Source organism: Polistes dominula, unplaced genomic scaffold (assembly GCF_049000335.1).
Source record: "Polistes dominula isolate Pdom_NZ unplaced genomic scaffold, Pdom_raw_medaka contig_25, whole genome shotgun sequence".
In the NCBI taxonomy this organism is placed as follows: Eukaryota; Metazoa; Arthropoda; class Insecta; order Hymenoptera; family Vespidae; genus Polistes; species Polistes dominula.
The window spans coordinates 3,610,748-3,636,373 of NW_028301094.1; the positions used below are offsets into that span (position 1 = coordinate 3,610,748).

Genomic DNA, 25,626 nt, shown 5'->3' on the forward strand with positions numbered 1-25,626 from the left:
TTCTAGACGCAAAAATAAAAATTGGATCTTTAAATAATTAAATATTTTTTATATTTTCAATAAAACGAATTTATTGTATTAAAAGATAATAATTATTTTTAATTTAACATTCCAACGAATAGAAAATGATTACGAGACTTCGAGCGAAGGGCCGTCGAGATTAAACGAAGTTAAAACTTGTCACACTCATTTGTTATCGAAATCGCATTCCGGAAACCTATCGAAAGAGGAAGAAGCAGTCGAAGGGAAACCGAAAGTTTCGGAAGGTTTCGGAACAGAGGAGAAAATGGATTTTCGACAATACGCCTACGTTCGAAAGGATGTAAGCGATATTGCTATGAGTACGGTATCCCTACCAATTCTGAGAAGTATCGAATCAAGCCCTACTACTACTGAAGTCAAAGATCGTATGATATCGGATTCCTCGTTTGCTCGTCAGCAAAAATTACGAATGATAGTAGAACAAACGGAACTTCTCTTATCGCCAGAATCAAAAATAGCGGAATCAGTGAAACCGGAAGTCTGTTATTTGGGAAAGAAATATGAACTGAATAAACGAGAATCCTTAATGTTATTACCTGTAATTCAGGTAGATAAATGTGATTATTTTAACACGTTGACCGTTTAACGATTATTTTATAAATTTTAATACGCGCCTTTTTATTTTAATTTTTGTTGTTCTTGACGGATAAGAAAATAAGACAATTTGTTAATTAATTTTTTTTTTATTTTAAATACAAGAATAAAAATATAAGATGAAAATCAGGATTTTAATAAAATGTTTAAATTTATTGACATATGCATTGTAATCTTATCATAGAATATCGAATTAACTGAAAAGGATCAAATAAATGAATCAATACCGAAGATGACAGAAAATATACAAAATCCTTTAGATCCAGTTGTTTATTGCTATAAAAGTCAAGACCATTCTAACGATCTGATTGACATTGTTGAAAATCCGGAATCGTCTAAAACATCTTTATATATTCCACCAAATCCATTGAATGATTTACAATTGGAAAATAAATCGTCAAATTTATTTAATAACAAAAGACGTTTTATCAACGACACTAACGTACGTTTGAAGATACATAGAGAATTATCACCATTACGATGCGAACTCAACGAAACAGCTGCTAAATATCGTGCATTGAAATTACAAAGAATATCGAATACCATGGATGAAAATAAAATAACCATTGGTTATTCAATTGGCGATCGCATCGATATCGATCGTGGTATAGTCGGCAATACCATGGAACAGTTTCCGCCGATGACGATGGTCGGTAAATCGACATCGCAAGTCGAAAGTTGTTGCTTTTACTCGACCGATACTTCAAAACTTTTCAATGAAACCGGTTTACACGTAGACCGATCTATGATCAATGAAACGAAGAAGAATCATCATCCAGTGTATTTTGGAATTACTCCGGTTAAGAAAAATGAATATTATTCTTCAATCGGAAATAAATATCTAGGTGAAAGGATCTCAAATTATTATCCTCACAATCAGACGTGTTCGCAGTTTGAACGTTTCTATTATCGGCCTGGATCTTCTTGTATTCGAGATCGATGTCAAAGGGAAAAAGGAATTGTAAGATCAACCAACGACGAGAAGGAGGAGAAAGGTTCATTTTATGATACGGATTTTATTTCAAGAAAATCCAACGATATGAATGGAAGTCAATATATTTCACGAGCAAACGCCGATGAACCTTCGGATATATTGATTCTTGGTAGATCGAAGGAAGTCGTAAAAGAGGATGATCATACTACTACGAATCGGCAAAGAAGCAAGAAAGATTTGCGGGATTCTACTTCGATGAGCTCTTCGGCTATCGTCACCAAAAACCCGAACCTTATCGATGAAAATATTCTCTCGGGTGACAAGGATTCGTTTTCTAATGTCACCCTTTGCAAAAAGAGTCAAGATTTCCCCTTGGATCTTCGTATTCCTTATTCCAAAATGGAAAGATCTATTTCGCGGATAGAAAACGTACAATTGTTAAATGAAAATACGTCGAAGGATTTTCTCATTGTAAAAGATTCGAAATTATTTTTGAATAAACAACAACAACGACAAAAATTACAAGAAAAAATATTGATGGTTCATCAATATTCACAAACTTCTAACTTACGTATGAACGAATCGTTAACATCAACTAGAAGAAGTAAAGTGATAGGTATACCTAAAAGCATGGATAAAGTTAAAATTGTGCCGATATTTTTTACAAGGGGTATACCAAAACCTTTATTTCCAATTTTCCAATTGGACGATACTGAATTTTCTTTCAATTCTACAGAAAAATTGGCAAGGCAACATGTGTTAATGTTAAAAAAGAGAAACTCACATATGATATTTAATTGTTTGTCGGAAAAAAGACATCCTTCGGAAAGTGACGTATCCGGTTCTTACGTAACCGGTCCTCCTACGTTAAAACGAGATTATTTATTAGAAAACGAACGTTGGCGTAGCAATAACGTTAGCAAGATCTCTTCGTGCATTAGTCCTAGTTGTTCGTCGAAAAAAACTACTTCATCTAATGCATCTAAATACACTAATGCATTAGGTAACATTTGTTCCGGTGTAGCAAGGGTCACAGTTTCTGGTTCGACCATATCTAATCGACAAAAAAGATTTACACAAATTCGAGAGATCACTACAGAAAAAGGTATACGTGGAATGAGAAGTTCCCCGGAAGATTTTCTCAGCGACACGTGATTCTCTAAGGATTAAAACCTTTTTATTCGTGTCTATCTTTCCCTCTTTTATCGTAACGAGAACGAGGACTGAAACAGGATTCCTCTTTTTCATGACCGACGAAAAGGGAACCGTTTGTATTATGCGAAAGCTTTCGAGTAAAAGCTAAGGGAAATAAATTAAAGGATTAAAAGGCAAAGAGGATTGACTCTATTCGAATACGAATTCTCATTCTCCTTTAAAAGGTTCGACTTCATTTACAGAATTTTTTTTTTCCTAAAGATAGATTCCCGATCTATCGCATTATTTTTTCTACTTATATTCTTATTTTTTTTCTTTAATTTTTTTCGAAATAAGAATTATGAAAACAAAAGTCGAACATCTTTTTTTTTATCAAACATACACAGAGATTCGTGTTATTATAAATCGTGTTTCAACGGAACAAAAAATATATGATATTTGTAAATATTTTTTACCTGTAACATTTTGTACGAATCTAACTTAACATGTTACACATTATAAAAACACAAGATTATAAACATAAATTACGAACGAACAAAAAATAAATAATGATTAATGAACAATCGATTTTCTTATTTCTCATAGATAAGTTGTTCCTATAATGTCTTAATATTTATGGATAAATCTCGTTTAAGGATATTATAATCATCAACGAAATCTTTAACAGCCAGTTTGCAAATTGCTATTCTAGCTGGCAGACAAGTTGCGCTTACACGCTTCTCTTTCTCCTCCTTCATCTACCACCACTAGAAATTTACGATTACAACGGCAACTATACGATAGCCAGATGCACTTAACGTCGTTATAACTCTCATAATTAGAATTAAGCATCCTGGATTTTAGTATATTCGAGCAAACCCTTCCCAATACCCCCCACGTTATTAGCCACGATCTATTATACTAACGATTTATCTTGTTGATGAATAATTTTCTGTCCAAAGTAATTATATATATTATTATATTAAAATATATAATATAAATATATATTATTATATTTAAATATATATATTTATTTATTTTTTATAATTTTTTTTTAATTATTTCTCTTCCTCATTTTTTCAGTTGTGTGATTACATATGTTTCGTCATACGTTCCAAAAATAAATAAACGTCGTTCGATTACTTCGACACATTTTCTTACTACGCTAAAACGTATTTTGTTATCTCTTCGGTGTCAGTGACGTTCGTACTGGTAAACGATAAGTGGTCAATAAGAGTTTTGCATCAAGGATCAACGTTCGCGAATTATTTTCATCTTCGAACCGGTTTTCTATCGAATGAGAGAGAAGAAGAAGTGTTCTGTGCCACTTCGAAGAAAGATTTTACGGATGTTGCTTTGCAAAAGATGAGCTCGACGACTCTTTTTTTTTTATTTTGCTTACCTCGTCGTTTTTTTTTCTTTTTCGGTCTCTGTTTCTTTTTTTTTTTTTTTTTTTTTTATTTGTTTTCGTTTCTTTTTCATTTCATCCGTAAAAAGTTACTTTACCGATTTCGTATGGTGATTAATCACGAAAAGAAAACGTTCCTGGAAGTGGATCGTTTATTTGGGATGTAACCGGTTACAAGATTTCTCGCGATAATTAATCCCACGTTTAAACCCATATCTCGTGTATAACGGAGAACATCGAATTTCCATTCGATATGAATGATACTGTAATTGCTGTATTATATACAAAAATATATGTATATATACATATATACATACATTCATTCACACACACACAAGGATTGTATATTAGCGTATATTATACATCACAATTTTGCATATTACCTGACTTATTTGTCTTCTCATTTCTCATACTTCGTAATCTTTAGTCAATTTCATAAGCTCTTTGAAAGAAAACGATACTTTCATACGATGTTTATTAATCGATTTTAAAACGAATGTAAGTTTGATGATATTTTCGGGGTGTATTTAATTGAAAGAAAAGAAGAAAATGAAAGAAAGAAAGAAAGAAAAGGAAAAGAGAAAGACTGAAATTTTATTCATTTATTTTTTCCTGGAAATACATTTCTACATTTCTAATTTTAATATGAGATCTAATTAAGATAAAGAAATAGTACAAAGAATAGTAGTAGACATCTACGTATGAATTGATTACATAGAAAGTTTTAAAAAGAAAAAGAAAAATAAATGAAATAAGAAAAATTTAATTAAATCGTAGATCAATAAAAGTCAATTTTAGAGATAGCCAATTATCTTAACAATTATTTCCAAATTTTATTTCTAACACATATAATATATTATTTTTCTGTAATAAAATTTATATCAATTTAAAAAGGTTTCAGTAAATTTATAGTATGTTTTTACGTTAATAATAATTACAATAATTAACAATTAATAAAAATAATAAAATAATTAAATTTGTAAAATATTGTAAAATTATTGTACAATAATTATCGTAATTATTAATAATTATTTATATGTAATATTGTAATGTAATTAAATTGCTTATAATTAAATTATTTATTAACTATATTAATTATTAATATAATTACTTATAACAAGTAATTATTAATAATTATTACATAATATAATAATTGCAAGAAAATAATAATTATTTTTAAATTGACAGATATGGGATAAGAATATTATTAAAACCAACTTGTGTGAGTGTATATAAACTCATTTTCCCCCTATCTCATTCTTCTCCTTCTTCGTGATCTTTGTAAAGTCAAATAGTACATAATTATTTTCGTACAGTTAACATCTAGTAGTTTTTTGACAAATGCATTCATGTCCACATATTCGATGCAACAAAATAGTGGTAAAGGCAGATGGACGGTTTTAAACCGAACCACGTGTCGGCAGAAGTCATCTATTAGAATTATTTTAATAATAGAATTTCGAGGTACTCTGACTATAAATAAAGAAGAGCACGAGAATATGTCGGATATTTGTTATATATTTCACAGTGTGCCATTTTCTGATAGGTACTATTCGATTACAAAAGTAATTACACGCTCGCTTACGTCATTGTTAACCGAAATAGATGTGTACGAGTAAATCTTTTCTTTCTCTCTCCCTTCCGTATTATGTAATGAAATTGTTGCTGATATTTAACAATGATAAGATACCCAGCAAGTTCGAACATTTAGATCGTTATTTTCAGAACGATTAATACGAGTTATAGTACTACAATTAATTATTTCTATTAATTATTTCTATTAATTATTTCTATTTACGATGTTCCTTGTTATCCTTGTTATCCTTGTCGTATCGTTTACGCAAAGCACGAACATTATTAGCGATTAACCCAATAGCAATTTACTTAGGGACTTACCGAAAAACCAAACGATTATCCGTATATCGACTTATTGACTTATCTCGATAAAATATCAGGAAGGATGAAAAAAAAATACAAAGGAAAGAAAAATCTCATCTCTTTTTCTTAGTTTATTTTTTTATCTTTTCTTTTATTAATTTTTTTTTTTTTTTTTTTTTGATAGCATTCCATTCGTATATATAAAATCGAGAATTAGACACGTGAAAAATAGTTAAGGACAGTTTAGAAAGTTCTTTGACAAACATATTAAGTATTAGTGTCCCTGTCATGGACGTATTTGATACTTGTGAAAATTTCATGGGAACTCACGCGATAAACGTGTCGATTGGCCGCTTTCCAGACAGTTTGTCTGGTTCATCGTTCCTATCTCTTATTTACGATGTCAAATGTGTCAGCGTTGTTATCCCTTTTTTTCTGTTTATTTTTTTTCAGTTTGGGTAATTTTTTTTTTGTCTTACTCACTTCGATTTTTTCATTCATACATGTGCCTATAATTATGAAAGTGGCCTAATTCAAAATTAAAAAAAAAAATGAGTTTATCAGTTATTACGCACCACATTATTTTAAACTAAATAAATTCAATTTAATTTTCACGATATTGTCAAAAATAAATCGTTAGATAATGTTTGTTATTTCAATATTATATAGAATTCATATAGTGTTCAAATATATATCTTTAAATATCTCGAAACAAGAGATACATGACTTAGACCACTTTCATAATTATAGTCACATATATATATTTTTTTGGTTCCTTTTATTCTCGGTCAAAAATATTAAAATTTACTGTTAAACGCGTACGTAAATAATTTTTTAATCATGAGATTTTGTTCACTCCTCGCACTTATTTTATTACTTTTTATTTTACAAAGTTAATATTAGTTTTTTTTTCTTTCTTTCCAACTTTTATGAAAAAAAATCTTCTCTCTCTTTCTCTTTTTCTTTCGAATTTTCTTCGTAATTTAAAAATTTTTCGAATACTCATGCAAGGAACATTCATTCTATCATATATTATACCAGCATTTTGAACGCGTTTGGTCACTTGGCCGACTTGCCAAATTTTCTACCAAGTCATTTATACTACTCACATATGTATGCATTCTATTCTATATTCTTTGTAAATCCCATTTTCTTACCTTTCGATTGCATTTTATCCGAATTATCAATAATTTTTTTTTCTTTTAGTAAATGGACGTGTTAAATATTTATTGAGAAATACTTGAAACAATTTTGATATGAGAATCGAGAAAAAATCATTCGGAACAAGACTGTACAATTTGAAATCCTAAAAATGAGTGTAGTTTAGTACTGTAATAAATATAACCTAAAATAATATTGTAAATTTATATAACAATATTATACATTAATATGCCACTAATGAATGAATCGTTGTGTCATTGGTGCACATCGTATAAGTTAACCCATTACCCGTCAATGTGTGTGTGTGTGGTTCTTTTTGGGACGAATTTCTCAATTTTTTTTTTTAATAACTACAACTTCAAAATGAAATATTGGCTTGACAAATAAGTAATTGCGGATTTCACTAATCATTTTCCTTGAAAAACTTGCAATTACTTAGTTGTCAACCCAATATACTTTACTTTATTTTATATATCTTTATTGTATTTGTTAAAATCATGAGATCGTATCTCGTGCATCATGAAAATATTAAAAATTCTTACTATTTTATTTTAAATCAATAATTAATGATATAAAATAATTTTTATATTTAAATGAAAAAAAAAACAATTGTTGCAAAAATAGTTCTAATTGGTTAATATGAATATCATACAGTAAATTTAATATTTTTTTTACATTTTCGTATTCAGACGGGTGATGGGTTAGGAGTGTCTCGGATTTTTGGTTTCCAGTTTTTTCGGAATACACTTTAACATGTGTTAAGAATTTCTTCTTGTGAGCTAGTCAAATGCATGATGTTAAATTAATTTATTGTTATTGCAGATATAGCTTAATTAATTTAGTATTAATATTTTATAAATACCAGATATAACAGAGATCAATCGTGAAAGGATTAAAAAACATTGAGATTTGTACATAATTATTTTTGATATTTCTTGAAATTATTTACGAAATTGTAAATACTTTTTACATGTGCATTCGGAGATAATATTTTTTCTGTCTTCACATGTTTCCCAAAAAAGACTAATAAGTTTAACACTAATCCACGATCTGGAATTTTTCATTGAGTTCTTCATTGAAGAGAATAAATCTTAAACGCACTTAACGACGAACGTCTTACTTTTAATATCTTTTTACTATTAGTTCATTAAAATGAATTTTTCTCTATCTATCTTTCTTTGATATTAATCTTCGGCATTAAGGGATCTTACTTTTTCATCGAGTTCTCGTTTCTCAGTCATTTTCTATTCATCTCTTTCTTTTTCCTTTTTTTTTCTTTCTTTTTATTCGCTCGATTTATCAAATTATCGAAGATATACTTATCACTGAGAATCTTAAGTAGAAATGATAATAAAATAATCAAATAATTAAAAAGACATTTTGTGATAAAACGGAGAATTATTTACACGAAAATAGTTTTACGATCCATTATGAACCTAAATCGATCGTTCGATAAACTTTTATGAGAATAGGTTGGTTGGTAGGTACGATATAGTAAAAAATCATTGAATTTCTATAAAAATTCGTCGATAGTACCTATCATGTCACTTTGTATTATAGTTGAAACGAATTCGAGGTCGAGAAAAAGGAAGGAAGTAAGAAAAGTATTCTCCTCTGCGTGTTTCAACTCTCGAGAGCGTTTCTGTAAGAAAAATATGTTCAACGATACCAACTCAAGATCGAACTCTTCTTTTCTCTTCGTCTTTTTCAAAGAATTTATATACTACTTCTTCTTCTCTCACGAGAAGAAGAAACTGAACCTCTCTTTGGGATTTAAACGTGACATTAAAGAGAATGATAGTTTTCGATGTATTCGAAATTCAAAATAAAAAAGTGAGAAAGATCGATCTTATCACAAATATTATTTTATGAAGTATTAAAACTACAGAAATGAAAAAAAATTTTAATTATTACGTTCATTTAATATTTTTGTTCTTTACAAACATTTTTTTTTTTTACGAAATAACATTATATACGAATTATTTCTATTTTTTGTTCTTTTTTAATTTCATTTAATGGCAGAACGTTACAAACGAATTTTTTTAATGAGACGAATTATATATTTAATTGTCGCACTTGAAATGACACTCTCGTATTTATTCAAAAAAAAAAAAGATAAATACTTTTCCGTTATCATCACTGTAAAACGTTTTTCCGTTTGTGCACGTAAAACTATTTAAAAATTTTCCTGTTCGAAAACTCAATGATGCTCGTTAACTCGTGTACTTTTTAATCGACTCAAAGGGATAAAATTATGGAAAAAATTTACGTTCAATTTAAAATCCTCTCTTTTCATTGGAATATTGTTTTAAAAATACATATAAAAAAAAAGTTATTAATTTTTTTATTGTCAAGTTCGTGAGTTTTTCAAATTTTATTCTTAACTAGAGATCATTAATTTTTATTAATAATTATTATAATCGTTAGAATAAAATGCGTTGTTTTAATGATAAAAACAAAAAATAAAATGAAGAAAAGTATTATATATATATATAATACAATAATAATCCTCAAAGCATACAAATTCTTATGGAATTTTAAATGCTACGTGCTCAAGAAGCAGTTTTCTTGAAGGATCGTAAACTATCGTTTACTCTCTCTCTCTCTCTCTCTCTCTCCTCTCTCTCTCTCTCTCTCTCTCTCTTTCTATCTTTTTTTTTCTATCTTGTCTCTCGCTGTATCTCGTATTCTTTGAAACTTGCTCACATATAATAACAATCGTGCACGCTTGCTTCGTCAGTCGACGAGGCGTAATTAATTCGAAGCCTTCTATCAGCTTCGACGTATATGCCTTGATAAAAAATGCTTTACTCTCAGTTTGCTCGTTAAAACGAAATAAGGATGAAATAAGTTGGCGTATAATTTTTGCAACAATGTATTTTAATTTTTCTCTCTCTTTCTCTCTCTCTCTTTTTTATTTCCCTACATTTCTTATAGTTCATACGCTTGTTTGCTTTTAATAAAAAGCATAATTAATAGACATGAAATAATAAAGGTTAATTTCAAATACGTACATAGGTAAACGAGTAATATACTTGTATTATATGGTTAACAAGTATAAAGATAGGTAGGATAGAATAAATATTATATATAGAATATAATTGTATATATCCTACCTTCTAATAGAGAATAATGTAATTTGCGTTAGGAAGATTATAACAACTAGTCGTGTTATAAGCAAAAAGCATCTTTTTCTTTTTGCTTTTGGCAAAAACAGTTTCTTCAATCGAAAAGCTTATAGAAATTTCGCTATGTAACGTAATGAACGGAAACGCCTTCCTTTCTGTATTATCATAATCATTAAATAAGCTTTATAAGCGACACTCGGAATATCATAGACTACAATTAGCTTAGTTATCGCATTCCCAAGCGGTTACTCTCGAAACTTGTCGTTCAATTCGATATAACAAGCAAATAACATTTTACTCTGTAGAAACGTTTCCGCTATTTTCTAAGGATACGAATGAAAAAGTTACACGCGTGTTTATTCATCGTATCTTTTCTTTCCATTAGAAGTTAGTTTTCTTGTAAATTGAGGAATTTATTTTTATTTTTTTTTTACTTAAATGCATTCATTATTTTATTTTATTTTTTTTTTCTATTAAAATTTTTCAATCTTTTATATTATTTTATTTCTTATATATGTATATATGTGTATATTTTATAACATCTGTTTTTAAAACGTAACCACTTTATTTCCGTGTACTTATACATTATAGCATACGTCGCAAAATAAGTTATATATGTATGTCAATGTCATATATGTAACATGAGATCCGTGATTATCCGTCAAACCGCATACGAACATAGTAGCTTGCAATTTTACTTGCCAACTTTCGTCGTAAGCGTGCATCGTTTCGAGTTAACTTACATTAGTTTTAAACGATGCTTTCACTACGAGAAATAGAAGCATTAATGTTGTGTTCTTTATGATTTTTATGAAATCAGAAAGAAATTAAGACAGAAAGAAACAAAAAGAGAAAATGAAAAAGAGATTGTTATTTCTCCTGAAAATATTACATTCTCATTCCATTATACAACACGATGACAACCAACGTCATACAATAGCTAAAAACGTAATCCGTATTTTCACGTATCGAGCAAGACTACTCTCGCTAATGGAAGATCTAATTTCTCTTATATCAGCAATAATAACAACGAAACGTAGACGGATAAGTATCACTCTCTGTACTCTGTATCCTTAATTTTCACTTGTGGTAATAACGAAAAAAATAGTATTTGCTTTTATCTTTATAAAAATAATACATTAAATTATATATCTCTCTCTCTCTCGTAACTACTTTTTATTTCTAATTTCATTTTAGCACGTATTTTCTAGAATGCATAATTTCGATAATTGGAAATTCGCTTGAAAATTATTCCAGAATAATTTAGCATAGAATTTTATTTTTTTTCTCTCCCCACTATAATTGTAAGATATTTTTCCAAAACCACCACGTAACTTGTTTCATGCGGTGAAACAATGAAATCTTTTAAAATCATTCAAATTCAGTCGCGATTTTCCATTTAAATTTGAAATATGGATATTCTATATTTTTCTATCTCAATCTGTCTCTATCTGACGAATATTTTTGTGAAAAAGGACATTTATGTAACGAAATATAAGATAACGATATAACTAGAAAATTCGAATATATCCAATCTAATCAAAACCGTTCCGTAGATGTTTTCGAACGAGAGTCAAGGAATTATTTTTTGTGAATTTAAATTTTGGAATTTTTAAAGTGAATCCTTCAGAAATCTCTTCCGGTAATATGAATCTTCTTATGAATTTTATAACATTGTTTTCAAGTTTGATTATCACACAACGAATATTCCTTTTTTTCGTCCTTTTTTCTTGTTTTATAATAAAACGAAGAAGTAATAGACATTTCATTCGTTCGACAAGAACGAATTGAATACACGTCATTGACAATGACAACATTTTCACGAAAATGATATTCTAATCTTTTGCATTCGGTTGTCTTCACTGAGTGAGATGGTTTTGACGTGAAACATCTTATTTTAAAATTCGTATTTCTGTACATTTAATCGATGAATCAATCCATTATATAAAAAGTATCAACGTTTTATATTAAGATTTCCATTCGTTTATGTACATATAGAAAAAAAAAAAAGACAAATCGTTAGAAAATCGGAAAGTAATAACTGAATCTGTGAGAAAAGTTAACTGCGGTAAGAAGAATGGATTGATTTTGTTTGTCCAAGGTCTTACCAAAGTCTACAAAAAACGTATTCTTCGAAATCTTATGATGAGTTCGATCGATTAACACTCCTACGACACGAAGATCTATCGACAATGTGTCGTAATTCGATTTTCGATACTTTACTTCAAAGAACTTTGTAAACAACATTAATGTTATCAAACTAAACTGTCCAGTTTCTCGTAAATATTCTCTTATCTGTATCATTCTAATGTATGAGTTTTCGTTTAAATTTATTATCATTATCGTAAATCTTTCAAGATGTTTATAATTTTTGTTACAAAACATCCTACATTGGTTTTTCCTAATTTTTACAAACTTTATTTGAAAATAATATATGGATACAATCAATTAATTATTTACTCATATGTACTGATCGATGTACGAGTTTTCGTTTAAATTCTAAAATCTTTTAAGATGCTTGTTAATTTTTTTTACAAAACATCGTACTTCGATTTTTCCTAATTTATGCAAACTTTATTCGAAAATAATATATGTAGATACAATCTATTAATTATTTACCCATGTGTACTGATCGTGTATGTGTATTCATTTATGTGCCGATAATTATAACAGTGAACTAAAAAATTCCAATTTCAAACTTCATTTAATTTCGTTTTTCCTATTAAGGAAAAATCTAATAAAAAATCTTATAACCGAAGTTGATGATTTAATCAATTTTATTCGATTAGCAAAAGTAGCAATAGTTCGTAATAGGCCATAAGCGGCGATTGGACAATGCAACGGCGGTGAACGTAAGAAACGCGTGTGTGTCGTAACTGCATATTTCTGTTTATGCGGCTATGCAACTCTCGAGAGTTCGTGAAGAAAGACTTGGACCGTGTTAATAGATAGATAAATAATTAAAAGAAAATATCTAATTATTTTTATTTATGATTACAAATGTATGACTAAAAAATTTATGACTAAAAAGCGTAATTTTTTAAACAGTCTTCTATTCTTATACATTTTTGTAATATTGAAGATATAAATGAACGTACAATTGTAATGCTCACTTGTGTAAAAATTCATTGAATCAATTTTCAGAATAACATTTAATTAATTTTGAAATAATAATAATAATAATAATATACCTAAAAAATAACGAAGCAAGTAACGACGATGACGACTCGAAAGGAATAACAAGCTACGACGTATCGTAAAAAAAATTTTCTTATTGCTTTCATTTACATATGATATGCGAGCCGCCGTATTTATAAACGTTCAGTAAACTACTTTACATAAGAGCGTAAGAGACTACGATTAATTTCCATAGCGTGTAAGTATAATATATAGGTGTATGGTGAGAAGACCAAACGTAACGTCCAATAAAAAACTTCCAACAAATCGAATATACGTTTTTAATCGAAGATGGTAAACGAAATGAAACGAAACGAGACGAAACGGAATAACCGACGATGGCGGCTAAATTTGAAAGGTTCAAGAGTAAGAGATGGGAATAGGGGAATATAAATGATACGATAACAGCCTTATCTCTCAAAGACACCTTACTCTTCCCTTTCAAGTTGAAAGGGAAAAACTTAATACGATCGAAATGCTGACATTTCCACACTTTAAAGCCCCAAGAAGCTTTTCTTTATATCACCATTATGATGCAGTTCTCATACCTTAAACGAAAGGTTATAACGTATCCTTTCTATACTATACCAACCATCATTTCTTTTATTTCAATATAAAGTAATACGATGTAATAATCCATTAAAAAACAAACAAAAATACAATTTTCATTGATTTTAAATTACTTAATTACTTATTTATATCAAGTATCACTTTACAGTTCACTTTATCTCATAAAAACGTCTTTAAAAATCGCCAAAGGTACGCGCGTAATGTATCGGCGAAATCCTACTTCGTTAGTTTCCGTACGAGTTCGAGAATATTCGGTGTGTTCTTCTCTACGGCCAGTTCACAAAACGATGTGCTACGGTCGTGACTGCTAATTCTCTCGCTCTTATACCTTTTCCTTCGAATCTTTTCTTTCTCTTTCCGTCATTAATGAGAGAAGAAAAAAAGAAAAAATATAGTAGAAAGAAATAGAAAGAAACAGTGATATCAAAAAGTAATAAAAAGAAAAGAATATGATAGAGAAAAAATGTGTAAAAGAAAAATTCTAGCAAATATAACACAACGGAGAAACTTGCAACGCGATTCATTCATATATTTCCATCATTATTCGTCTGTCTCTCTTTCTCTCTCTCTCTCTCTCCTTACCTACTAGTAGTCACAGTGTATGTGTATGAGTGAGTGTGTGTGCATGCATGCGCGCGCGTACTGTTCGGTAGTTCGCGCTCGTTGAACCGAACGCGCGTCCGTCGTCGTTCGGCACACCTCTATCTTTCTCTCTCTTACACTCGAAGCGTTTCCCCCACCACACCCCCGCGCGTGCCGTTCGCGCCGTGCTCTCGTTGGTCAGTCGCGCGTCGTCCCGGGCAGCGCGCGGGTCTTTTTTCCAGCTGCGAGTAACTCGCGTCGCGTTCTTGCTGGACGACGACGACTTCGTATGTGCATTGTTTCCTCTCGTTTTCGTCTCTCAACATCATTTTATTTGTTTTTTATTTTGAATCTCTATTCAAAATAATTATTATTAATTAATATTATTATTATTATTATTATTACTATTATTATTACTGGTATTATTATATTTATAAGTTTTCTATATTATCTCCTATTTATTATAACGCCCTTATAATTATTTTTGATGCTCGTTAAAGCACGATGTTTGAACTACGAATAAGCTGAGTAAGAAGAATTTACTGTTTTCTTTTTTTCCTTTTACCCTTTTTCCTTCCCTTCCTCTACCCTCCAATCCAACACCTCCCAACCCCACCCAATCCCACCCCTCCTTCCTATCTTCCCTTTACCTTTTTCCCTTATTCTTCTTCTTATTCTTATTATTCTTCGCCTTTTTCTCCTCCGTGGTATTTTCTCTACCTATACCTTTTTTTTTCTTATTTCTCTTCTCTCGTTTTCTTTTCTTATTTTAATTTCTCAAAGATAAAAGGGTAGTTCACGATCCCTTTGAAAAAGCTTTCCTTTTTATTATTTTTTTTCTTTATCCCGCTTTCCCTTATATTTATAATAAGAAAAGTATAATAAAAAAAAAAAATAGAAAAAAAGAGAATAGAAAAGTGAGCTTATTAGGTTATTAAAATTACGACGATAACGATCCAAGTGAAGATACCGAGCGTCGAGGAGGAAATGTGCTTCGTGTGAGAACGTGACCAAAAAAAAATATGTGCTTGCGTGAAGCACGACGACGTAGACGAAGACGACGACGAAGACGATGACGATGACTGTGACGATGACGATGATAATTAACTAACTACGATTACGAGTACGATGTGAGGGAAAGAAAGTCGATTATAAATGACAAGAACGATAAAGACAAAGATGACAAAGACGACGAAAATGCCACGAAAGAGAGGTTTTCTTCAACGAGATTCAACGAGATCCCGGTCGAAGTTTTAGCGACGACGGTACGCGGAAAGCTTTCTTAAAAGAAGCTTTTTATTGAAGTTTTTTATTGTTTAGTTTCTCTTTTTACTTTTAGGTTGTTTTTTTCTTTCTTCTTCTTCTTGTTCTTCTTCTTCTTGATACCCCTTTGATTCGACACTTTCCTACGAACTTTCGGAATTGAGAGCTTCTACGCGAAAAATTTATGTTTCTTCTCGTACGTTTAAACAAAAAAATAGTTCATGAAAGATAGAAAATGAGAAAGAGAGATATAAAGATAATCTACGTATCTAAACTATTTTTGTTTGCGGTAATTGAACAAGTGTTTAAATTAGCATCTATAGATAACTATCGTCATTAAGTTTCACTTCTTTCGTTCTCTCTCTTTCTTATTCTTTTTCTTTTCTTTTCTTTTTCTTTTTTTTTTTTTAATCCATCTATCTTTCACGTTCTTCTTCTTCCTACTCTTATTTTTATTCCCCATTCACGTTCACGTAATTGATACATCAATCGGCGATCGCTCATCATCGTTTCACAGTAATCGTTTTTCATCGCATTCATCAGTCAGGCAAAATAATTTCACGAGAAGCTCTTCAAAAGTATACCATCAAGGGATTCTTCATTTTATCATTTTTTTTTCTTTTTACTGTTACGTCTTATATATCCTTTCACGAGGTAGAATAATAATAAGTGAGAATAGAAATCCATCATCATCTCGATGTACAACGTTTCGAGACAAAGAATGTGACATTACGTTTATCATATGCTATTTATTTCATATATTTGATATTTCGAATATATATCAAAGATATCTCCCGTATATTTTCTTACTAAAAAAGAATATTTGTCCTTTTTGCTTTACAATTTCCTTCTTAACTTTTCTTCCTTTTTTTTTCTAACAGAAAGAAAACACATCGGTGTTGCAAGTAAAATGCATTCCTTGCAACCGTCGGTACGAATACTAGGATCATTCTAGAACACCTTTCATTGTTAGATAATGTGCGAAAGTGCAAAGATATGTGAAATCGCGTAAATATTTTACACATATCGTTTTAGTTCCTTCTTTTTGTTTCTTTTTGTCATTTATATTTTTATTGTTTCTTGTTTCTTTCTGTCTCTCTTTCTATCTTTTCTCTTTTTTATTTCCTTCCTCATTTTCTATATTTTTGAATATATTTGTAAAGTAACTACGTATGTGAATATAATTTCTAGCACGATTTCTATGTACCATACATTAAGTAACATCTTGCATATATATTGAGAAATCTCTTAGGAAGTTCGACGAGTTTCTAACGGTGCCTTCAAGTTTGTATGAAAAATGCGAAGGATATATTTGAACGTAAGATGGCGTAATGCTGTTCCCATGTAAACCCTGAGGGACTCGTTCGAAACGAAAGGTTTTAAGGAGAATTTTCTTGAGTAAGGAATGATAAATTCGAAAGAATTAGAATGGAAGAAAGTAAAAGATTTATTTTAAAATCAATTATCAATCTTTTATATCAGAGGATAGTCCATTTATCCATACAAGATTTCCCAAAAGTCTCCTTTTATTGAAAAAATGAAAACAAAAACGCCAAATGATTGATTTATTCGTACAATTATAATATTTAGTTTCTCATCTCAACAGTGTCTTTAAAAAAGTATGTACCTATGATGGTGTCACTTCAAATACTTGCTAATAAAAAATGTAATATAATTTTTGTATTCTTCTTGGGATAATTTAAATTTAAATTTAATTAGTGAATAAAACAATGAAGTAAACATCGCAGATTTAGAATACGATAACGTGTGCGTATTCTAAAGAATAGATCAGGATAACTCGTATCTTTGCACGTCGTAAATCATTTCTAAAGGATCGATCGTAAATCATGTTTCATATGCCATTGAACTGAAATCTACGATTGAATCTTTTGGGAATTCACTTGGTTGGATGTCCTTTGAACGTGGTTTATAGTGAAAGTATTTCGTTCGTTTTTTTTTTCCCCACCTTCCCTCAGATCATTTCCTTGTCATACTTTATGGAATCGATTTATACTGTGGAGTCAAAGATCGAACGTTCAAGGATAATTTATAAGATGAGAGTAAGCGCAAAAGGGTTAACGATCTTTCGGAGTTTCGTAAGAAGAAATTGCACGCACGAGATAGATAGTCAAAAGCCATTTAAATGCTATACGCGTCGTTGAGATCGTACGTGCGTGGAAATTCTTGATCGAGTTATACCACGGAGATAGTAGCAAGGACGGTTAAAGTGAGAAAGAGAGATAGTGATAGAGATACAGATAAAGATAGGGATAGAGATAGAGAGATGGAGAGTGAATAAGTAAAGTGTAAGTTTTAAATTTCGTGTCTATTAATGTCTACCAAGTTCATTTGAAATAAAACAAACGACCATAATCGTCTTGGCGTGATTTTAGGTGCTATTGCATGCTTTGAAATCGCGAATTGATTATATTACGAGGGAGAGGGAGAGAGAAAAAGAGAAAGAGGAATGTCTGAACCAGATGCAAAGCTACGATCTCTGGCAATGGCAACAAATTTGAACGAGAGAGTTGCGTATTGCAATAAATCTAAGTCCTTTCCGTTCTCTTTTCTCCTCTCATTCCTATTTTTCTTTCTCTCTATTTTCTCATTCATCATGAAATAGTAGAAAATTGATTCATCTTGAAAAATCGATAATATTTTTTCTCGAAAAGGTAGTATTCGTCGTGTTTACTTTGATCAGGAATCAACTATGGAAATCAAAATCAAATATAATATTTAATCAAGATCATTTCGTTGATATGTACATGAAAATAATTTTAGTGAACATTTTACTTTTTATTTTTTTCCTCTTCTAATTAACAATTTGTCGTGTAACGAATTTCGTATAAATTTTTTCGAGTCTTTGTAATTTTTTTTTCTTTTTTTTGTTTGAAAATTTACGACGACTTGTCATAATTAAATCATTAAGAAGTTAGGCTCGAATTGAAAGTGGGAAAATAATAATTCGCTATTTTTAATGCAGTCCGTTAGAAAAAAAATGGCCGAATATCTATCTTCTTATTCATCTTCTTTATTTTCCTTTTCTCTTGCATCTCGTTGTCTCTTTTCTTCTTTATTTTCGCTTGAACGAGAGAAAAAGTATTTTGAAATCGAAACTGTCAGTCGATATACAAACAACAAGTATTCTTCCGCTACGTTGAGAATATTCTTTCTCTTGCGTAAATAACAATAAAAAAAACACACACACACAGAAATAACGATATCTCGTAAAAAGAGGAATCTTTCTACTAGAATATGATCGTGTGAGTTAAAATCGTAGGAGTTTACGAAAATATAACCGATGAGAAAGAACATTCGTTGCAAATTTTGTTTTCGTATTTTCATTACTTTTTACGTACCGTTTTTCAACATTCAAGATCAAACGCGTTTTCTCTTTAGGTTATTATTAAACTACACGATATTTCATAGATTCTATTCCTTTTCGCAGTTTTCTTAACGGAAACATGATAATATTACATATGATGTAAATCGTAACACAATATTGAGACCTATTACACAAATATTCTCTCTCGTTTTTAATTATATTTTCAAATATCTTATGCAATTGTAAAAATATACAATTATGAATGTGTCATCATAATAATATTATTTATTGTGTTCATTAAAATAACGATACCATCAATTTTTCAATAATTTCGTTATTTCAATTCAATTATTAATGTAGTCATAATGAAACGCATTTTTATATATCTATCGGTATATTAACTCTTCAAAAATATGTTAAATTTTTGTCACTTTTCCATCTCCTTAAACCTTTTTCTTCTCAGAATAATATATTTATCATTAAAGCACACACATGTACTTCGTGGAAAGGAATTATGGGTTGAGCGTACTTTTAATAAAATCAGTAATGAATCTCAAGTGCATAGGAAGGCGGAAATTCCCTTGACAGAATACTACAAGCTACCTACCATGTCTTAATTACGTGAATTAGAGAGATATAAGTTACTTTCTTCGTTACTTGCCTTCGATGTTCATCCTTACATATATTATATTTTCTTTTTATATTTTATATTCTTTTTTTTTAGTTTTTTTTCTCTAACCCACGTATCATTCGTTTTAAAAGCTACGTAATATACATATTTATTTTATTCATTGTTCCTTGATAAAGCATGTATTCTCAAAAAGTTTTAGTAACGCGAAAGGCATCGAGGGAGTTTCCTCCTTGCGTTCAATGGTCGTCGTTATACTTCGGCTTATGTTAACGTTCTAACTTTGGTCGGGTGCATATTGTTGATCGAGATTCGAACACGATAAAATTATTCTCTCGGTTTCTCATGAGTTATCTATAATATATATATATATATATATATATATATATATATATATATATATATATATATATATATATATCTGTTCACGTACGACTCTAACGAAAATCACTTGCAAAGTAAGTTTCTTGCGTATTCGTTCATACGATAAGTTCAAATTTTTTAAAACGAATTTAGTAATAAGTACTATATATATACAAATAAGTACTTAAACAAATTTATTCTATAAAGTTGAAATTTTGAAACACATTTTTATTCATTTATACGTACAATCATCGTTTTTGTTCGTTCATTGAATAATAAATTTCTTTAGTAAATGATACGTAAACGTAGTCGTGTCCTTAATGTAAAACGTATAATTGTTTTTCATTGTTTTATGTTTGACTATTAAGGGTAACGATACTTCTACGATGTTTTAATCTTATAAAATTAATATGAATGGTCCTTGAAGTTTTTTCAAGAAAATTAGTGCTATACGCGTTATATCACAATACTCCTTCTTTCGTTTAATCGCGAATTACTTTGAAGAAACTTATCGACCTTCCGTAATATACACCGCTACGAAACACACTGACAACAGTTATTTCCCGTAGATAGTCGGAGAGTCATGGTAAACTATCTGAGTTTACCGAGTGATTAAAACAACCAAGATCTAAGGACAAAGAGATAGATAAAGAGAGAGAGAGAGAGAGAGAGAGAGATGAGAACGTAATCGAGAAACGAATATCGGAAAGTAAAGAAGCCGCCGGAGATTTGAGTTATTTGTACGAGATTAATATTATTGTTAAATTTGCTTAACGTTCAGTTTCATTTTTCTTTTTATCTATGGAATATAATACCACACGATCATTCATTTGATTATTAACGTTATTTTATTTGATATGTGTATATACATATATCTTTATACATAAAAATTCAGTATCACAATGTTTGTCCACTAATAATTTTGAAACCACTGAACCGATTTTAATGAAGTATTTTTTATTTTGTGTAATTTTTCCCAACTTAGAATATAAGATAGTTTTTATCTCGATAATTTTGTATTTTTTATTGCTAATTTAAGGATTTATTATCTAGGTTTCTGGTACTGTAAGTTTTCAATAAATGGCGTTGTATTACGATTCAATTATTTCAATTTATTCACGTCACGTGTTTTTTTCAAATTAATTTAACTGCATTAAATAATTTAGAATTATATTAAATGAATGTTTAATAATAAAGCCACTGCAACGTTTGGCCAGAGCACCTTAGTTTATGTTACAAAATAATATATTAAATAATAGGTATAAAACATAGAATAATTTATGTCATAAATAGTCGCATGAATCGTTAAGCCGAAGTACTATATTCCCTAAAAGTTTAAATCCACCTGGTTTTTCAACCAACCAAACCATCCATCCACCCATTTCTACTCTCGTATCGTAGATTTTTTTTCTCGTGCTCATCAGAGCGTCGCAATAAAAGAGGCTTTTTACGGTTCATTCATGCGCGTAATTTGCAAGCCGTCTTCCTCACGTTGAACGAAACTTTTTTTTCCTCTCTCTCTTTCTCTCTCATTTTTTTTCCCATTCTCTTTTTCTATTTTTCCATTTTATTTTTTCAATTTTTTCCCCCTTTAAATTCCTTAAAAACCACACTGACTACACGCACCGATTCCCACTATAAGATAAATTTTACTATTCCTTAATCGCATTATACTCGGAAATGAACGTAAAGTTCCCTGTTTAAGCGGAGAATAGTAAGAGAAAATAAAATGACGAATAATTTTGCGGAGGGTTGCGTATGCAATTCGATTTCTATTCTTTTTCTCTGTATTACTTTGTCTTTCAACTATGGAATTTGATAGATAAAATCTGGATTTTAACGGTTAACCCCTCGTTGTACGAGTATGCTTCGTAGTTTGTGATATTGGAAAATGAATTGAACTTTTTCCACTCGATAAAATAATTTCAAGTCACGGTATCTTATTGCAGTAACATTAGCAGCGCATTGCATGCACGTCCAAAAATATTCTCTCGTCCAGATGCTTGAGAATCATCTAGGCTTTAGAGTTTTAAGCCACGATCTTTAAACTTGTCCTCGAATCTTGTCGGTGGAACGTAAAAACCGAAATGGACGGACGGACGGTCGGACGGACAGGGAGGAGGGGTAGGGGGGCATCTTCTTAAGTAGAGAAAAGTGGAATACGAGTGCAGGCTAGGAAGAAATATATAGCATCGTCGTTGGTGGATCAACGACATAGTGGGAAACGTGTGATCCAAAGTGTCGTTTAAAGCTGCATATTCTCTCTTCTTTTTCCTTTTTGATTTTTTTTTCTCACTTCTTTTTTTCTGGGCGCCTTTTTCGTGACATGTTCGTAAGGAAAGAAAAGAAAAGAAAAAAAATTCAAGCTAACGACAAGCTCGACACTCTTACTTGTTCGACTTTCTTTCTAGGAGAGGGGGAAGATGGGGAAAGGAAAAAAAATAAAAAAGCCTTAAAGCTTTTGCAACCGTTTTAACAGTTTGATCGATAGCTTTCTACCTTGGATGACATGTGGTTTACCAACAACCTACGAACACAACATGTTCTGACATACGATCGGTTATAGATACTGTATTCGGCAAATGGACGTAGGAACTTCAGTGATATCACGCTAATATTGATACATACTGACGTAAACACAAGTAAGCATCTCTTGTAAGAGAAAATGGCTAATAGAGATAGAATAGTGTTTGCATTGTAACAAGGATAACATTGTCAAGTTCTTTACAAATCATCACCTGCTTAGTTTCATTTATTTGATTGTTTTCATTTGAAAAAAACTTAAAAATTAAGTTAACGTTTAAAATTCTAAGTATACTTGAACAGATATATCAATTTTTAATTAATATTTAAAAGAAACTTAAAAATTAAGTTAATTATAAATTCAGTAATTTAAAAAAATTATTATTATATTAATTAATATATTATGAATATAATTTAAATTAATTAATAATAATAAATCAAATAAAATTAAAATAATATTAATATATTATTATTAAAATAAATAAAAAAATATTATTAATATAATATTAATTTTTAATTAACTTAATTTTTAAGTTTCTTTTTTAAATATTAATTAAAAATTGATATATTTGTTCAAATATACTTGGACTTTTAAACGTTTTCTTTTATTTGTCTATGAGGATTTTATATTTTTTTTTCTGAAAAATAAAAAAAGAATTTTTAATGAAATCGTTTAAAATGATTAATACCTTAATATGAAGGTAGAAACATAATCATCTATCGGGAAGTGACAAGAAATGCTAAATTATACGTTGTTCTGCGTTCGTAATATTGATGATGATAAACTAGATGCTCGATTATCAACTTATTTGACATTGACAAGAAATGCATAAACCGCTTTTTCATGTATGACTCGTAATTTTAATTATCCTGTTTCTCGATTGGCATTATTTTTTAATTATAACGTTAGGAATTTTGCTCTCGTTCGTTGATACCGTGTGATTTTTACTCTTATCTTCGTGTCCTTGTCAGGTGGATAAATACACACGTACACGTTTTTTCATTCTTATCTATTCTCTCCTCGCGATCTCTTCCTCCATCTTTATTTTTCTTTTTCTTCATCGTCTTTTTTGCAAAGATTTATTATAACTATAGCGTGGGGTGAAGTATCAAAGACGTTAAGGTCATTATATAAAATAATAATTAATGCAAACCATATATATATACCTTGGTTGTTTTCAAATCGTTTCGTGCCTCGTAATATATTATTGGATATGATTGTGATACATAAATACGAAAAAGAAGAGAGAGAGAGATAGAAAATACTCTTGGGACGTATATCTGTCACGCTTTACTCTTCCATAAATCGACTCTGTTTCATTTGTTCCCTATTTTGTATACTTTATCGATTTAGCATATTCTCGTTTGATTATTTATTAACAAGGGATCGATTATTATTGTAATCCTATTCGACATGGGGGAAAACGTGTCTTTTATAAACGATTTATCGTATGTGGACAATCAAACTGGTAGCTTTCAAACGATTTGCAGAATTATATTCATTCAATCGTACACACACATACATACACATAAATATACCACTGTTATATTCAAGATGAACAGTAATGAATTTCATGACGTCGTTGTAAACCGTCAAACTCTTATAGCATTTTGTCAACCGCAATCGTGTCGAGTTCTACGAACAAACGTATTCAATATGTCCAGCACGAGCATACTCGTTATTTGGATGCATGATTACGGTACCTAAAAGGTGTTCACACACCAAGCAATGTCCATAAGCATTTCGAACGTTTGCTATATTGTTCGTAGGTTTTCCGATGGTTTTATCGTTGATTTTCAGGAATATAGTTCGCTCGATTATAATAATATTCAAAGATAAAATTTGTTCTTTTTTTCTTTTTTGACGTATTTTTTAATAACTGTAGTAAGTATAGATAATTATAACAGTAGTCTATGTCATTAAATTGCAAAAGTTAATTTTATAATATTTGTTATTGTAAAATCAAGTGAAATGTCAGATGAATTTTTACGATATTTTATAAATTTTTACAAATTTATTACAATATTTATAAATGGATTGTCAATTTTATAATTTATTCAAAATAAATAATTGTGTTTGTTTCATTACATCTATTGTAAAGACTTTCAAGAATATGTATAAATTTATCGTTTATAAAAACTGAGTTAATAAACTACAATTTCATAACATTTAATTTCAAATTACATGTACAAATACTTCTGTGTACAAATATTTTCTACACTCACTGTAAATGTTTCGCAATTTAAGTACGTCTGACCAAAGAGAAACATTTCTACTTGCTATCGTAAATATATGTCATTGTTAAACCGATTTTTCGTATCGAAAAAAGATTACGTATCATTTTTCTGTCACGATTTTGAAAAAAGTGAATAAAAACTGATTACCCGAGTCGATTAGTTATTCGTTTTCAATCATTATAAAAAATAGAAAGTAGAGAAAAGTCATCAAAGAACTGATAAAATGTTGAAAATATCGAATCGATGAAGTGGAAGAAACGAATGAAGCCAAGCAAGCAAGCAAGTAGAAGAAAAAGAATAAAAAGAATAAGAAGAAAAAGATAAATCGTAAAAGCTTTTTTCCATCAAAATTTCATTTTGAAGCGAGTAGTACTCTTGACGTGCGTGTGAGAAGAATGAATTAAAACCCGAGTGGAATCGTTTCGACTTTTGAACTTGAACGGGGATTCTCTTGAAGATTCTCTTTAAAGAACAACCTACGTAAACGGAGCGTTAACGTAAAAAGAATATTGAATTAGTGGTCGATCGAACGTTATACGGATGATACAAAGAGAAAGAGATTGAAAAAAGAGAGAAAGAGAGAGAGAGAGAAAAAAGATGTACGATGTGATTTAACGTGCCGATGGGCTATGCAAGTGTATGCTCGCGAACAACCTTGTAATCGCTTTGTCGTGCGAA

At 30.0% G+C, this 25,626-nt stretch overlaps 2 protein-coding genes across 7 annotated transcripts in view; both read left to right on the forward strand.

The window, feature by feature from the left end:
* Nucleotides 1-34: 34 nt before the first annotated feature.
* LOC149031219 (uncharacterized) lies at nucleotides 35-3,205 on the forward strand. The gene is made up of 2 exons (XM_089176455.1): nucleotides 35-589; nucleotides 821-3,205. Exons 1-2 carry the CDS (start codon nucleotides 287-289, stop codon nucleotides 2,723-2,725), a joined length of 2,208 nt encoding a protein of 735 aa, XP_089032581.1. The 5' UTR covers nucleotides 35-286; the 3' UTR covers nucleotides 2,726-3,205.
* An 11,554-nt stretch (nucleotides 3,206-14,759) lies between these two features.
* Nucleotides 14,760-25,626, forward strand: part of dnc (phosphodiesterase dunce) — a 202,911-nt gene continuing 192,044 nt past the window's right edge. Inside the window, exons 1-2 of one of the 6 annotated variants that reach the window (XM_015315611.2) lie at nucleotides 14,760-14,895; nucleotides 15,539-15,873. The gene's annotated coding sequence lies outside the window, so the exon portion shown is untranslated. Of the gene's footprint in view, nucleotides 15,137-15,183; nucleotides 15,874-25,626 lie in introns of those variants that run through there. The other 5 variants (XM_089176452.1, XM_015315613.2, XM_015315615.2 and 2 more) reach the window with 5 other exon arrangements.

Bases quoted from the DNA above. Each gene is read 5' to 3' on its own strand.
- LOC149031219 (XM_089176455.1), top strand. From the start codon at position 287: ATGGATTTTCGACAATACGCCTACGTTCGAAAGGATGTAAGCGATATT. The intron at 590-820 runs GTAGATAAATGT...ATCTTATCATAG, and splicing joins TGTTATTACCTGTAATTCAG to AATATCGAATTAACTGAAAA.